Source organism: Mobula hypostoma, chromosome 6 (genome assembly GCF_963921235.1).
Source record: "Mobula hypostoma chromosome 6, sMobHyp1.1, whole genome shotgun sequence".
NCBI classification, from domain to species: Eukaryota; Metazoa; Chordata; class Chondrichthyes; order Myliobatiformes; family Myliobatidae; genus Mobula; species Mobula hypostoma.
Window position 1 is genome coordinate 184,395,965 of NC_086102.1, and position 13,884 is coordinate 184,409,848.

At 44.3% G+C, this 13,884-nt stretch overlaps 1 protein-coding gene across 4 annotated transcripts in view; it reads right to left on the reverse strand.

Moving 5' to 3' along the window:
• Positions 1 to 13,884, reverse strand: part of osbpl11 (oxysterol binding protein-like 11) — a 138,978-nt gene that overhangs the window by 75,288 nt on the left and 49,806 nt on the right. For all 4 annotated transcript variants that reach the window (XM_063052425.1, XM_063052427.1, XM_063052426.1 and 1 more), the window contains exons 3-4: positions 5,334 to 5,509; positions 1,597 to 1,676 (exon numbers count right to left, since the gene is read on the reverse strand). In XM_063052425.1, the coding sequence (XP_062908495.1) occupies positions 1,597 to 1,676; positions 5,334 to 5,509 (256 nt within the window). The remainder of the gene's footprint in view (positions 1 to 1,596; positions 1,677 to 5,333; positions 5,510 to 13,884) is intronic.

Sequence of the window (13,884 nt, forward strand, 5' to 3'; positions counted from 1 at the left end):
AAATCTGGCGGGAGCAAAGGATGCTGGGAAGAGTGAGCATGTTCTTGCAGTACTTGTATACTATAAATCAAGAAAAGAAATGTCACTCCACTTTTTAAGTAGGGAGGAAGGCAAAAGAAAGGAAATTATAGGCCAGTTAGTCTAATGTCAGTGGTTAGGAAAGTATTGGAGTCTAATATTAAGGATGAGGTTTCAAGGTACTTGGAGACTAATGATAAAATAAGTCAAAGTCAGCATGGTTTCTGTAAAGGGAGATGTTGCCTGACAAATCTGCTAGAATTCTTCGCAAAGTTACAAGCAGGGTGGACAAAGGAGAGGCAGTGGATGTCACTTGCTTGGATTTTCAGAAGGCATTTGATAAGGTGCCACACATGAGGCTGTATAACAAGGTAAAATCCTATGGCTTTACAGAATAGATATTGGCATGGATAGAGGAATGGCTGACAGGCAGGAGCAGGTGAGTGGAAATAAAGGGGGCCTTTTCTGGTTGACTGCCAGTGACTAGTGGTGTTCCCCAGGGGTTAATATTGGGATCTCTACTTTTCACATTGTCAGTGATTTAGATAATGGAATTGATGGCTTTGTGGCAAGCTTGTGGATGATATGAAGGTAGAGGGGGAGGCAGGACTCAAGTAAATTGGAAGAATGGGCAAAAAAGTGGCAGATTGAATAAAGTGTTGGGAAATGTATGATAATGCATTTTGGTAAAAGGAACAATAGCGCAGACTATTATCTAAATGGGGAGAATATTCAAACATCGGAGGTACAGAGGGACTTAGGACTCCTCGTGCAAGACTCCCAGAAGGCTAATTTACAGGTCGAGTCTGTGGTAAAGAAGGCAAATGTGATGCTGGCATTTATTTCAAGGGGAATAGAATATAAAAGCACGGAGATAAGACATTAGTTAGGCTGCACTTGGAGAATTGGACAACAGTTTTGGACACCATATCTGAGAAATAATGTTTTGTCACTGGAGAGAGGAGGTTCATGAAGATGACTCAAGGAATGAAGGGGTTAACATATGAGGAGCACTTGGCAGCTTTGGGCCTGTACTCACCAGAATTTAGAAGAATGTGTGGGGATTTCATTGAAACCTACCGAATGTTGAAAGGACTAGCTAGAATGGATGTTTCATCTGGTGGGGGTAGCCAGAACTAGAGAAAACAGCCTCAAGATTGAGGGGTGACCTTTCAGAACAGAGGTAAGGAGGAATTATTTTTCTTTTTAAGTGAGAGAGTAGTGAATCTATGGAATGCTCTGCCACAGATTGCGATGGAGGCCAAATCTGTGGATATATTTAAAGTGGAAGTTGATAGTTTCTTGATTGGTCAGGGCATCAAAGGATTTGGCCAGAAGGCAGGTGTATGGGGCTGAGTGGGATCCAGGATCAGCCAAGACTGCAAAACAGACTTGATGTGCTGAAAGGCCTAATTCTGCTCCTATGTCTTATGGTCATACAGATATTGCAATTCATAATACCATGAATATGCACAAATAATTTAATGAAAACAAATAATCTACCATACAGTGTTAATTAATACAGAAAGCATAGAAAAGAAAAAATAAAATTCTAGATTCAGAACAAGCTCATCTCACCTTCCCAATAGCTTCTGTATGATGCTGCGTACAAATCTGAAGTCTACTGACCCAGTGCTGGCGTTCTTTTGCATCAGTAGCTGGAAAATATATTTAAGTTTACTCAGAGTAATTGTTTGCGAGTAGCATTATCTTGTTATCCTTAGCATTTCTATAACATTTCAAATGAAATTGTTTTCCACCAGAAACCAAATACAGGCAAGCAGTAAGACAGGATACAGCTAATGATCCGAAGAGACAACTTGTGCCTCAACAATTCTCAAAGACTGTTATGTGTATTTAAGTATACTACTATTCTCATGGAAACAAACATGTCAACATACATGCACCTATCAGATGAGATGGCAGAGTAATTTCTTTTTTGTTGATATTAATTTAAGAAAAAAGTACCAGGACACTACGACTTTTATTAATACGCAGATAACTTTTCGTTTCATTCAAGATTAGCCTAGATTGGGTAGTCAAAAATAGACTCAATGCTACCCGAACTAATCCAAAAAAAGGTATACCATAACCAAACAATACAATAATGCACACTTATATAAAGCTAATAATTGTGCAATTACACAAACAGTTATATACAATAAATGAAACTGAACTGATAAAGGTAGACAGGGAAACTTAGGAACAGTAATGAATATACTAACAGGAAACCTTGGAAACATTCAATAGCTGAGGCAGTCTGTAGAAATACAGCAGGAGTCCAATGGATGAAAACTTGCTGATTGAAAAGTCTTTTTGCTTACAATCACTACTAATCCTTAATTTTTTTTTGAAAACACAAAGCACTAAACGGGCTGGGTAGATACTTTCACCAATGTTTTGCATTGTACAAGGCTGGATTCATTTCTCAAACAATAGGGTTTCCCTTCCTCCACATTGATGCTGCCCTCACCCGCATCCCCTCCATTTCCCAGACATCCACGTTCACCCATCTTCCCACCACCTTAGCAGTGACAGAGCTCCTTGTCCTGACCAACCACCTCATGAGCCTCCATCTCCAATGCATCATTTGGCACAGCTTCCACCATCTCCAAAGGGATCCTACCACCAAACACGTCTTTACCTCCACTCCTCCCAACCCCCTCTCCACTTTCCACAGGGATTGCTCCCTGCATGATTCCCTTGTCCATTTGTCTCTTCCCAGTAATTTCTCTCCCGGCACATATCCCTGCAAGCAGCTTGCCAGACCTCCTCCCTCACCTCCATTTGGGGTCCAAGCAGTCCTTCCAGGTGAGGCAATACTTCACCTGCAAATCTGTTGTGGTCATCTATTGTGTTTGGTGACCAATGTGGCCTCCTTTATATTGGCGAGACCAGTCATAAACTGGGGGACTGTTTCATTGAGTCCACATTCGCTTCATCTGCCAAAACTGGAACCTCCTGGTGCTCCAACAAGTCAAGTCAGATTCCCACTCCCATTCCAACACATCAGTCCACGGCCTCCTCTTGTCAAGATGAGGCCACCCCAGGGTGAAGGAGCAACACCTTGTATTCCATCAACCTGATGGCATGAATATTGATTTTTCCTTCCAGGAAATAAAATTCCCTCTCCCTCCCCCTCCCCTTTTCTTCTATTCCCCACTCTGGCCTTTTACCTCTCTTCACCTACCTATCACCTCCCCCTGGGTCCCCCCTCCTCCTCTTTCTCCTGTGGTCCACTCTCCTCAGATTCCTTTATCTCCAGCCCTCGACTTTTCCCACCCACCTGGCTATCACCTTCTAGCTGTCGTTCTTCCCCCTCCCCACACATTTTTATTTTGGCGTCTTCCTTCTTCCTCTCCAGTCGCGAAGGAGGGTCTCAGTCCGAAACGTCAACTATCTGTTTATTTCCACAGATGCTGTCTGACCTGCTGAGTTCCTCCAGCATTTTGCGTGTGCTGCTCTGGATTTAATGCAACTCATGTTCTGCCCTTGGTTGCAAGAAACTGCGGAGAGTTTATTTAGAGATGCAGTGTGGCGGAAGCTCTTCTAGCCACCCGCCCAACGACGCCATTTCACTCCAACCCAATCACAGGACAATTCGCAATGACCAATTAACCTACCCGGTACATGTTTGGTCTGTGGGAGGGAAAAGGAGGTCCCGGAGAAAACCCATGCCTTCCACAGGGAGGTGCTGACAGAGGACGCAGAAAATGAGCTCCAAACTCTGACATCCCAAGATGCAATAGCATCGTGCTAAGTGCTACATGGCCATGGTATCCAATATGGATACAGCACAACACGGAAACCAGACTCCCCTCCTGTCTACACTTGTTATTGTCGAAGTAAAGGTATCCATTAGTCTTGCGAGACCATGGATCTGCGCCTGGAAAGTCTTCACTCTCCAGGGCGCAGGCCTGGGCAAGGTTGGATGGAAGACTGGCAGTTGCCCATGCTGCAAGTTTCCCCTCTCCACGACACCAATGTTGTCCAAACGAAGGGCATTAGGACGCATACAGCTTGGCACCAGTGTCATCGCAGAGCAATGTGTGATTAAGTGCCTTGCTCAAGGAAACAACATGTTACCTCGGCTGGGGCTCGAACTCTCGACCTTCAGGTCGCTAGTCCAATGCCTTAACCACTTGGCCACATGCCCACGCTGTCTCAGTAAAACAGCCAGCATAATAATGAACATACCAATCCCAGACACTCTCCCTTCCCCCATGCCATCATGCAAAAGATACAAAAGCCCGAAAGCATAACACCATAGGACTTAGAAACAGAATTAGGCCATTTGGCCCATCCAGTTTGCTCCATCATTCCATCATGGAGATTTATCATCTCACTCAATCTCACTCTTCTGTCTTCTCCCCATTACCTCTGATGCCTTACTAATCCAGAGCCTATCAACCTCTGCTTTAAATATACCCAATGATCTGGCTTCCACAGCCGTCTGAGGCAATCAATTCCACAGGTTCACCACCCTCTGGCTAAAGAAATTCTTCCTCATCCTTCTAAAGGGAGGTTCTTCTATTCCAAGGCTGTACCAAGGGAGGTTCTTCTATTCCAAGGCTGTACCAAAAGGCTCAAGGACAGCTTCTATTCCACCATTTAAGACTACAGGACGATTACCTCATACAATATGTCAGACCCTCGACCTCATTGTGATCTTATAAATCTACCTCATTATGATCTTGCATCTGGCAACACTGCACTTTCTGTGAGACTACAACATTTTATTCTGCACACTTTTATTGGCTTACTTTGTACTATCCCAATGCACCGCTGTAATGAATTCATCTGTGTCAACACAATGCAAGACAAATTTTTTTTGCAGTACTTCCGCACATATGACGATAATAAACCGATTTACCAATTAATTCAGACTTGAAAACTAAAATAAACCCAGCTACAAAAACCTGGTACAAACTAGCTAGTTGTTGTTTTTATTTAGAACTCTCATGAATGTTCCCAACTTCCAGGCACTACACCAACTAAAATCATGTAAGTACTTAATAAAGAACATAAAAATAAAATACCAATTATGATTAAAAACACTACATTTTGCACAAATAACATTAAAATGGGGCAATTGTTAATTGTGTTGCAGTGTTCTCCAAAACAACATTCAAATGAACTTCCACTTTTGAGGACAGATTCCCCCATGTTGCTCCTTACAGAGTTCAGTAATGGACAAGAGCAATGAAAGAGCAGAGTCGGTAATGTTGGAATTTTGGCAGATCAAGCGGAGGTACTTAATGAAGCGGTCACCATCATAATCTATATCAAACTGACTACTACCCACATTACTATACCTCTTAGTTTATACTGTTCTCCAATGGCGGCATTGACAGTAAATGTGTGAGAGTCTTCATCGCTTGGTGAGATGACAGCCCCTGCTAGCTGTAAAGTGCCTCTTGGCTTCTGACTTCTGGACTGCTCATTGACAAAATATTCCAGCAATCCAGCTTCATGATTTAAAACAAAGAACCTGGTGGAGGGGAAAATAAGGATTCAATGTAAGGAATTAATATAACAACTATTTTCTTGTTTGTGTTAGGACAACATATAGGATTGGAAAATGTAATGATTACTTGCTCCCAGGAACTAAGATCCTTAGGATGAATAATGTGTGTTTCTACATAGTCTACTGGTGCTCAGGAGGATTTCAAATATCAGAAAAAGCTATGTACAATTACTTCTTTTAGACTAACACAGCAAACCAATTTGTTATTTTATGGCTGAACTACTATAGTCATACCTTAATGTTTGAACCAAAAGACATGAACTTTGACAATGCTGAATTTACTCAGTACTACAATTATCAATCTAGATTATGTAATTAAATCATAGAGAGAGCATAGAATTTACAACCAAGATTCAAGAGCAAACTGGCGTTCCAAGCTGCTGCCGTTTTAAATTACAATCAACATTATCCAATGTTAAAAGTATAGGAATAAGTATTACTTTTAAAGATTTGCTTTATTTACATGTAAATCGAACCATTAAAACATAATGTGAGCTGCATTGTTTGTACCAACAACCAGAGTCTGAGGATGTGCTGGGGACAGTCTGCAAGTGCTGTCGTGCTACCGGCACCAACAAAGCATGCTCACAACTGCCTAACCTGCAAGTCTTTGGAAAAGTGTGAGGAAACGCACGCAGTCATGGGCAGAATATACAAACTTATTACAGACAGTGGCAAAATGGAACCCAGGTTGCTCGTTCTGTAAAGCATTACGCTAGCGTACTACCACTCACTGACACACCAGGTGGGCAGTTACTCGACACGTCCCTCTCTCTCTCTCTCTCCCTGTGAGACGGAAGGAAACAGAAATACCAGAGGAAACCCATGAAGCCCAAGGGAGAACGTGCAAACTCCACATAGACACGTCAAAATTAAATGTAGATCACTGGAGTAGTAACGCAGCAGCTCCGTTAACTACACAACTCTGCATTCCTACATTAAAAGCTGCATATTTTCATCTTCCTTCATCTTAAATTATTTGTGAAGTAACAATGTACAGTTCCCATAAGGAAGTATTGTCATTGGAAGACCACAATTAATATGGATTGGAAACCTCACTTCCTCCTCGTCAACTAATGACATAGGCAAATTTCTGCACTGCATGCTTAGCCCTCTCCTCGATACCTACAACTACACAATGCTATCTACAAATTTGCTGATGGCACCACAGTTATTGGCTATATTTGATGAGGTGGTTTACAGGAGCAAGATGGGTTAGCTGCTTTTGTAATGTCCTAATAACAACCTTGCGCTCAACGTCAGCAAACCAAGGAACTGATTGTGGACTTTACAAAAGGGAAAATCAGGTGAATACATACTAGTTATCATTTCTTCAGGGTAGGCATCCCTGGAAGAACCAGTTTCCCTCCACCACTACTCTCCTCCGCCTAGCAGAACCTGTCCTCACTCTAAATAATTTCTTTCGCAAACACGAGGAATTCTGCAGATGCTGGAAATTCAAGCAACACACATCAAAGTTGTTGGTGAATGCAGCAGGTCAGGTAGCGTCTGTAAGAAGAGGTACAGTCGACGTTTCAGGCCGAGACCCTTCATCAGGGCTAACTGAAGGAAGAGCTAGTAAGAGATTTGAAAGTGGGAGGGGGAGGGGGAGATCCAAAATGATAGGAGAAGACAGGTGGGGGGGGGGGGGGATGGAGCCAAGAGCTGGACAGGTGATTGGCAAAAGGGATATGAGAGGATCATGGGACAGGAGGCCCAGGGAGAAGGAAAAAGGCGGGGGGGGGAACTCAGAGGATGGGCAAGAGGTATAGTCAGAGGGACAGAGGGAGAAGAAGGAGAGTGAGAGAAAGAATGTGTGTATATAAATAACGGATGGGGTACAAGGGGGAAGTGAGGCATTAGCGGAAGTTAGAGAAGTCAATGTTCATGCCATCAGGTTGGAGGCTACCCAGACGGAATATAAGGTGTTGTTCCTCCAACCCGAGTGTGGCTTCATCTTTACAGTAGAGGAGGCCGTGGATAGACATGTCAGAATGGGAATGGGATGTGGAATTAAAATGTGTGGCCACTGGGAGATCCTGCTTTCTCTGGCGGACAGAGCGTAGGTGTTCAGCAAAACGATCTCCCAGTCTGCATCGGGTCTCGCCAATATATAAAAGGCCACATCGGGAGCACTGGACACAGTATATCACCCCAGCCGACTCACAGGTGAAGTGTTGCCTCACCTGGAAGGACTGTTTGGGGCCCTGAATGGTGGTAAGGGAGGAAGTGTAAGGGCATGTGTAGCACTTGTTCCGCTTACAAGTGCCAGGAGGGAGATTAGTGGGGAGGGATGGGGGGTACGAATGGACAAGGGAGTCGCGTAGGGAGCAATCCCTGCGGAAAGCAGAGAGAGGCGGGGAGAGAAAGATGTGCTTAGTGGTGGGATCCCATTGGAGGTGGCGGAAGTTACGGAGAATAATATGTTGGACCCAGAGGCTGGTAGGTGAGGACCAGGGGAACCCTATTTCTAGTGGGGTGGCGGGAGGATGAAGTGAGAGCAGATGTGCGTGAAATGGGGGAGATGCGTTTGAGTGCAGAGTTGTTGATGGAGGAAGGGAAGCCTCTTTCTTTAAAAAAGGAGGACATCTCCCTCGTCCTGGAATGAAAAGCCTCATCCTGAGAGCAGATGCGGCGGAGACGGAGGAATTGCGAGAAGGGGATGGCATTTTTGCAAGAGACAGGGTGAGAAGAGGAATAGTCCAGATAGCTGTGAGAGTCAGTAGGCTTATAGTAGACATCAGTAGATAAGCTGTCTCCAGAGATAGAGACAGAAAGATCTAGAAAGGGGAGGGAGGTGTCGGAAATGGACCAGGTAAACTTGAGGGCAGGGTGAAAGTTGGAGGCAAAGTTAATAAACTCAACGAGCTCAGCATGCGTGCAGGAAGCAGCGCCAATGCAGTCGTCGATATAGCGAAGGAAAAGTGGGGGACAGATACCAGAATAGGTTCGGAACATAGATTGTTCCACAAAGCCAACAAAAAGGCAGGCATAGCTCGGACCCATGCGGGTGCCCATAGCTACACCTTTAGTTTGGAGGAAGTGGGAGGAGCCAAAGGAGAAATTATTGAGAGTAAGGACTAATTCCGCTAGACGGAGCAGAGTGGTGGTAGAGGGGAACTGATTAGGTCTGGAATCCAAAAAGAATGGTAGAGCTTTGAGACCTTCCTGATGGGGGATGGAAGCATATAGGGACTGGACATCCATGGTGAAAATAAAGGGGGGCCAGGGAACTTAAAATCATCGAAAAGTTTAAGAGTGTGAGAAGTGTCACGAACATAGGTAGGAAGGGATTGAACAAGGGGGGATAAAACCGTGTCGAGGTATGCAGAAACGAGTTCGGTGGGGCAGGAGCAAGCTGAGACAATAGGTCTGCCAGGACAGGCAGGTTTCTGGATCTTGGGTAGGAGGTAGAAACGGGAAGTGCGAGGTGTGGGAACTATAAGGTTGGTAGCAGTGGATGGGAGATCCCCTGAGCGGATAAAGTCAGTGATGGTGTGGGAGATAATGGCCTGGTGCTCCTTAGTGGGGTCACGATCGAGGGGTAAATAAGAGGAGGTATCCGCGAGTGGTCGCTGTGCCTCGGCAAGGTAGAGGTCAGTATGCCAGACTACAACAGCACCCCCCACTAATTTCTTTGTCTCCTCCCACTTCCTTCAAACAAAAAGGGTAGCCATGGGCACTCACATGGGTCCCAGCTATGCCTGGATGTTTGTCAGCTATGTGGAACAGTCTATGGTTCAAGCCTACACTGGTGACCATCCCGCACTCCTCCTACGCTACATCGATGACTGCATTGGTGCTGTTTCCTGCACCCATGCTGAACTCATTGATTTCATCCACTTTGCCTCCAACTTTCACCCTGCCCTCACATTCACCTGGTCCATTCCTGACACCTCCCCTCCCTTTCTCCATCTCACTGTCTCTATCTCCGGACTGAGCTTATCCACCAATGTCTGGTACAAACCCACAGCCTCTCACAGCTACCCGGACTATACCTTGTACTACCCTGCTACTTGTAAAAATGCCATCTCCTTCTCTCAATCCCTCCATCTCTGCCACATTTGCTCTCAGGATGAGGCTTTTCATTCTGGAACAAAGGTGATGTCCTCCTTTTTCAAAGAAAGAGGCTTCCCTTCCTCCACCATCAACGCTGCCCTCAAACACATCTTTTCATTTCACACACATCTGCTCTTACCCCATCCTCCCACCACCCTAGCAGGTCTAGGGTTCCTCTTGTCCTCACCTACCACCCCACCAGCCTCCACATGCAGCACATAATTCTCCAAGACTTCTGCCACTTCCAAGCACATCTGTCCTTCCCCCCCCCCGACCCCCCCCCACTTTCTGCTTTCTGCAGGGATCGCTCCCTGCACCACTTCCTTATCCCTTCATCCCTTCCAGCACTTATCCTTGCAAGCGGAACAAGTGCTGCACCTGCCCCTACCCCTCCTCCCTCACTACCATTCAGAGTTTCCAGGTGAGGTGACACTTCACCTGTGAGCCTGTTGGGGTCATATACTGTGTTTGATGCTCTTGGTGTGACCACCTGTATATTGATAAGACCCGTCATAGATTGGGAGACTGCTTCACCGAGCATCTATGCTCCGTCAGCCAGAAAAAGTGGGATCTCCCAGTGGCCACGCATTTCAATTCCACTTCCCATTCCCATATGTTTATCCATGGCCTCCCCCACTGTCGTGATGAGGCCACACTTAAGTTGGAAAAACAACAACTTATACTCTGTTTGGGTAGCCTCCAACCTGATGTCATGAACATCCATTCCTCAAACTTCTGATAATGCCTCTCAACCCCCCTTCACCATTTCCCATCCCCTTTTCCCTCCCTCACCTCATCTCTTTTCCCGCCCTCGGGTGCTCCTCCCCTCGGTTTCTTTCTTCCATGGCCTTCTGTCTCTTTCACTAATCAGCTTCCCAGCTCTTTACCTCATCCCTCCCCCTTCAGATTTCATCTATCACCTTCTGTTTCTCTCTTCCTTCCCCCACCTTTTAAATCTACTCCTCAGCTTTTTATCTCTAATCCCACCGAAGGGTTTCAGCTCAACACGTCGACTGTACTTTTTTCCCCATAGGTGCTTCCTGACCTGCTGAGTTCCTCCAGCATTGTGTGTGTTGCACTAGTTATCATTGAAGGGTTTGTTGTGAAAAAGTTGACCAACTTCAGGCTCCTAGGTGTCAAAATCTCAGAGGATTATCTTGGGCCCAGCACATAGATGCAACCATGAAGACAAGGCACCAGCACCTCTATTTTCTTGGAATATAAAGAGATTTGGCATGTCAAAGAGGACCCTAAGAAACTTCTACAGATGTCCAACAGAAAGCATTCTGACGAGCTGTATCATGGCCTGGTAGTAGAATCGCCAATGTGCAGGAACACAAGAGCCTACAGTAAGTAGTGGACTCAGCGATTTCCACTTCAGGTTCCACTCAGCTCAGCATTAAATAATCTACAAGAAGCAACAACTCAAAGTGGCATCATCTACCATTAAGGACCCCCTACCCAAACATGCCCACTTTTCATTGCTGCCATTGTAGGAGGTACAGGAGCCTGTAAAACTCACACATTAAGATTCAACAACAGCTCCTTTCCTACTGCCAAGGGGCAACACAGTAGCGTAGTGGTTAGCACAACACATTATAGTATAGGCAAACAGGGTTCAATTTCCGCTGCTACTTCTAAGAGGTTTGTATGTTCTCCCTGTGACTATACGGTGCTCCGGTTTCCTCCCACAGTCCAAACATGTACCAGTTGGTAGGTTAATTGGTCATTGTAAATCGGACTAGGGTTAAGTCAGAAGATTGCGGGGCAGACGGCTCAAAGGGATGGAAGGGCCCATTCCAAGCTGTATCTCATTAAATAATATCAGAGTACCAACAGTCACACACAGCAGTTAGCACACATAGGTAGCTTAGTAGAAAAATATAATCTATATAATTTTTTTTGTGACTAAGTCCATAAGTGACATGGACTGAAGATTCAAGCTGCATAAGACGATGCATAGGTTAACTGGTTGTAAATTGTCCCGTCAGTAGGTTAGGGTTGGATCAGGGGTTACTAAGTTATGCAGCTTGAAGGGTCAGAAGAGCATATTCTGTGCTGTATCTCAAAAAAACCTCTTGAACTGCCTAACATTACCTCCTTTTTCTCTCACTCACACTAGTGTACTTAAATTTGTTATTTTTTATTTATTGAGACGCAGTGCAGAACAGCCCCTTCAAGCCGTGCCACTCCCCCCCCCCCATACCTCCCGTGCCCGATTTAACCCCAGACAACTTACAATGACAAATTATCTACCATCGGTACGTCCTTGGTCTGTGGAGGGAACTAGAGCACCCAAAGGAAACTCCTGTGGTCACAGAGAGAATGGACAGACAGCGGCAGGAATTGAACACAGGTTACTGGTACTGTAAAGTGTTGTGCTAACCACTATGTTATCGTGCCACACCAATTGTCATGTAGGTTGTGTATAATTTACATTAATTTAAGTTTATGCTAATTTAAGCTTGTAATGTACTGTGTTGCTACTTGAAAAGCTGATTCTCGTTTTATGTATACTCGGCTATGTATGCCTATGACAATGAATTTGAACATCAATAACTTTCCTTATAATGAAGTTCAAGGACAGCTTCTATCCCTTTATCATACTGAATGGTCCCCTTGTCTGTGAAGAATGGACTCTTGACCTCACAGTCCACATCACTATGGCCTTTTATCTTCTACTTACACTGCACTCTTTCTTTATTACTTTATTCTGCATTCTTATTTTTTTTACCTTTTTACTATTATAATGAAATTTATTGTATGGATAATATGCAAAAGAGTTTTTCACTGTAACTTGCTACATAGGAGGTGTATATTTTGGGTAAATGCAAGCAGACTTTTTCCACCAAGGTTCGGTGAGACTGGAACTAGAGGTCACGGCTTAAAGGTGAAATATTTAAGGGGGAGATGAGGTGGAGATGTGTCTCTACCAAAGGAGTGTAAAGCACTCTTTCCTTCTGCTAAACCCTCACCTCTCCAATCAGGGTCACATGACCATTGGAGCAGATGGAGCATATCACAAGTCCTGGTTATGCAACCACTGACGCCAGGCAGACAATCTCTGAAGAGTATTAATGATGGCTGGGGTCACCTGTCTTAGAAAGACACTGCCCAGAGGAAGGTAATGACAAATCACTTCTGTAGAATTTGCCAAGAACAATCATAGTCATAGAGCATGATCGCCCACGTCATATAACACGGCACATGATGCTGATCATGAGGGGGATTTTCTTCACTCAGAGGATGAAGAGATTGTGGAATGAGCTGCCAGCAGAAGTGATGAATGCAGGTTCAATATATATCCAATGGACTCAATTTCAAGGACTCACCATTGTTCTCAATTATAATAAATAACTAAGATATATAAATAATTTTATTTGTTTTTGTTTCTTTTTGTATTTGCAGTTGTCTTTTGTACATTGGTTGTTTGTCTTGTGTATGCATTTTTATTGACTCTATTGCACATCTTTGCATTTACTGTGAATGCCCACAAAAAGATGAATTTCAGGGGGGTATATTGTGACGTATATGGACTTTGATAATAAATTTACTTTGAACTTTATGACAATAATAAACCAATTTACCCTTCAATTTTGACCTTGAGCTTTATAATGTAATTGCAGATTCTGACCACTAGTGGGCTCTAAGAATTTTTTTCTGCATTATCCTACATATTGGACCCAGCTGGTAGCATAGTGGCATCAGTGCTGGACTTTGGGACGAAAGGTCCTGATTTCGAATCCAGCCAGCTCCCCTGCACGCTTTCCATCTGTGCTGGGTTACGAGCTGGTGATCTCCTTGGAAACTCACCGGGCAGAAGGCAATGGCAAACCACTACTGAAACTTGCCTCGTACGCGGTTCGCCACTACATCAGAGAGGCATGGAGGGAAATCGTCCGCTAACCAGAGAAACTCCGGATGCGATGTACCTTTCCTTTATCCTACATATTATCCAGATACACTCTGAACTGAGCAAAAGCATTCTTAGAGAGGTGCAGCTTCTGAAGCCCAGTAATTGCATTCAGTCAGAAGGCATCCTCTACAAAGGTTGCTTCCATACCAGAACTGCAAGTTGAGTTAACTTGAAGACCACAGCAATGCAAGTTAACTGCATGGAAGTTCAGTTTGATTGGAAAGCTGTTAACATAAATGACTTTCTCCTTTTCCCAGTTCTATTTTTATGGTCTACATATTAAACGTTACATAGCAGAACAAATACTAGCGCCAAGTACCAAGGCTTCCTTCTACAGAACATCCTTAATTGTTTCTTGGGAAAC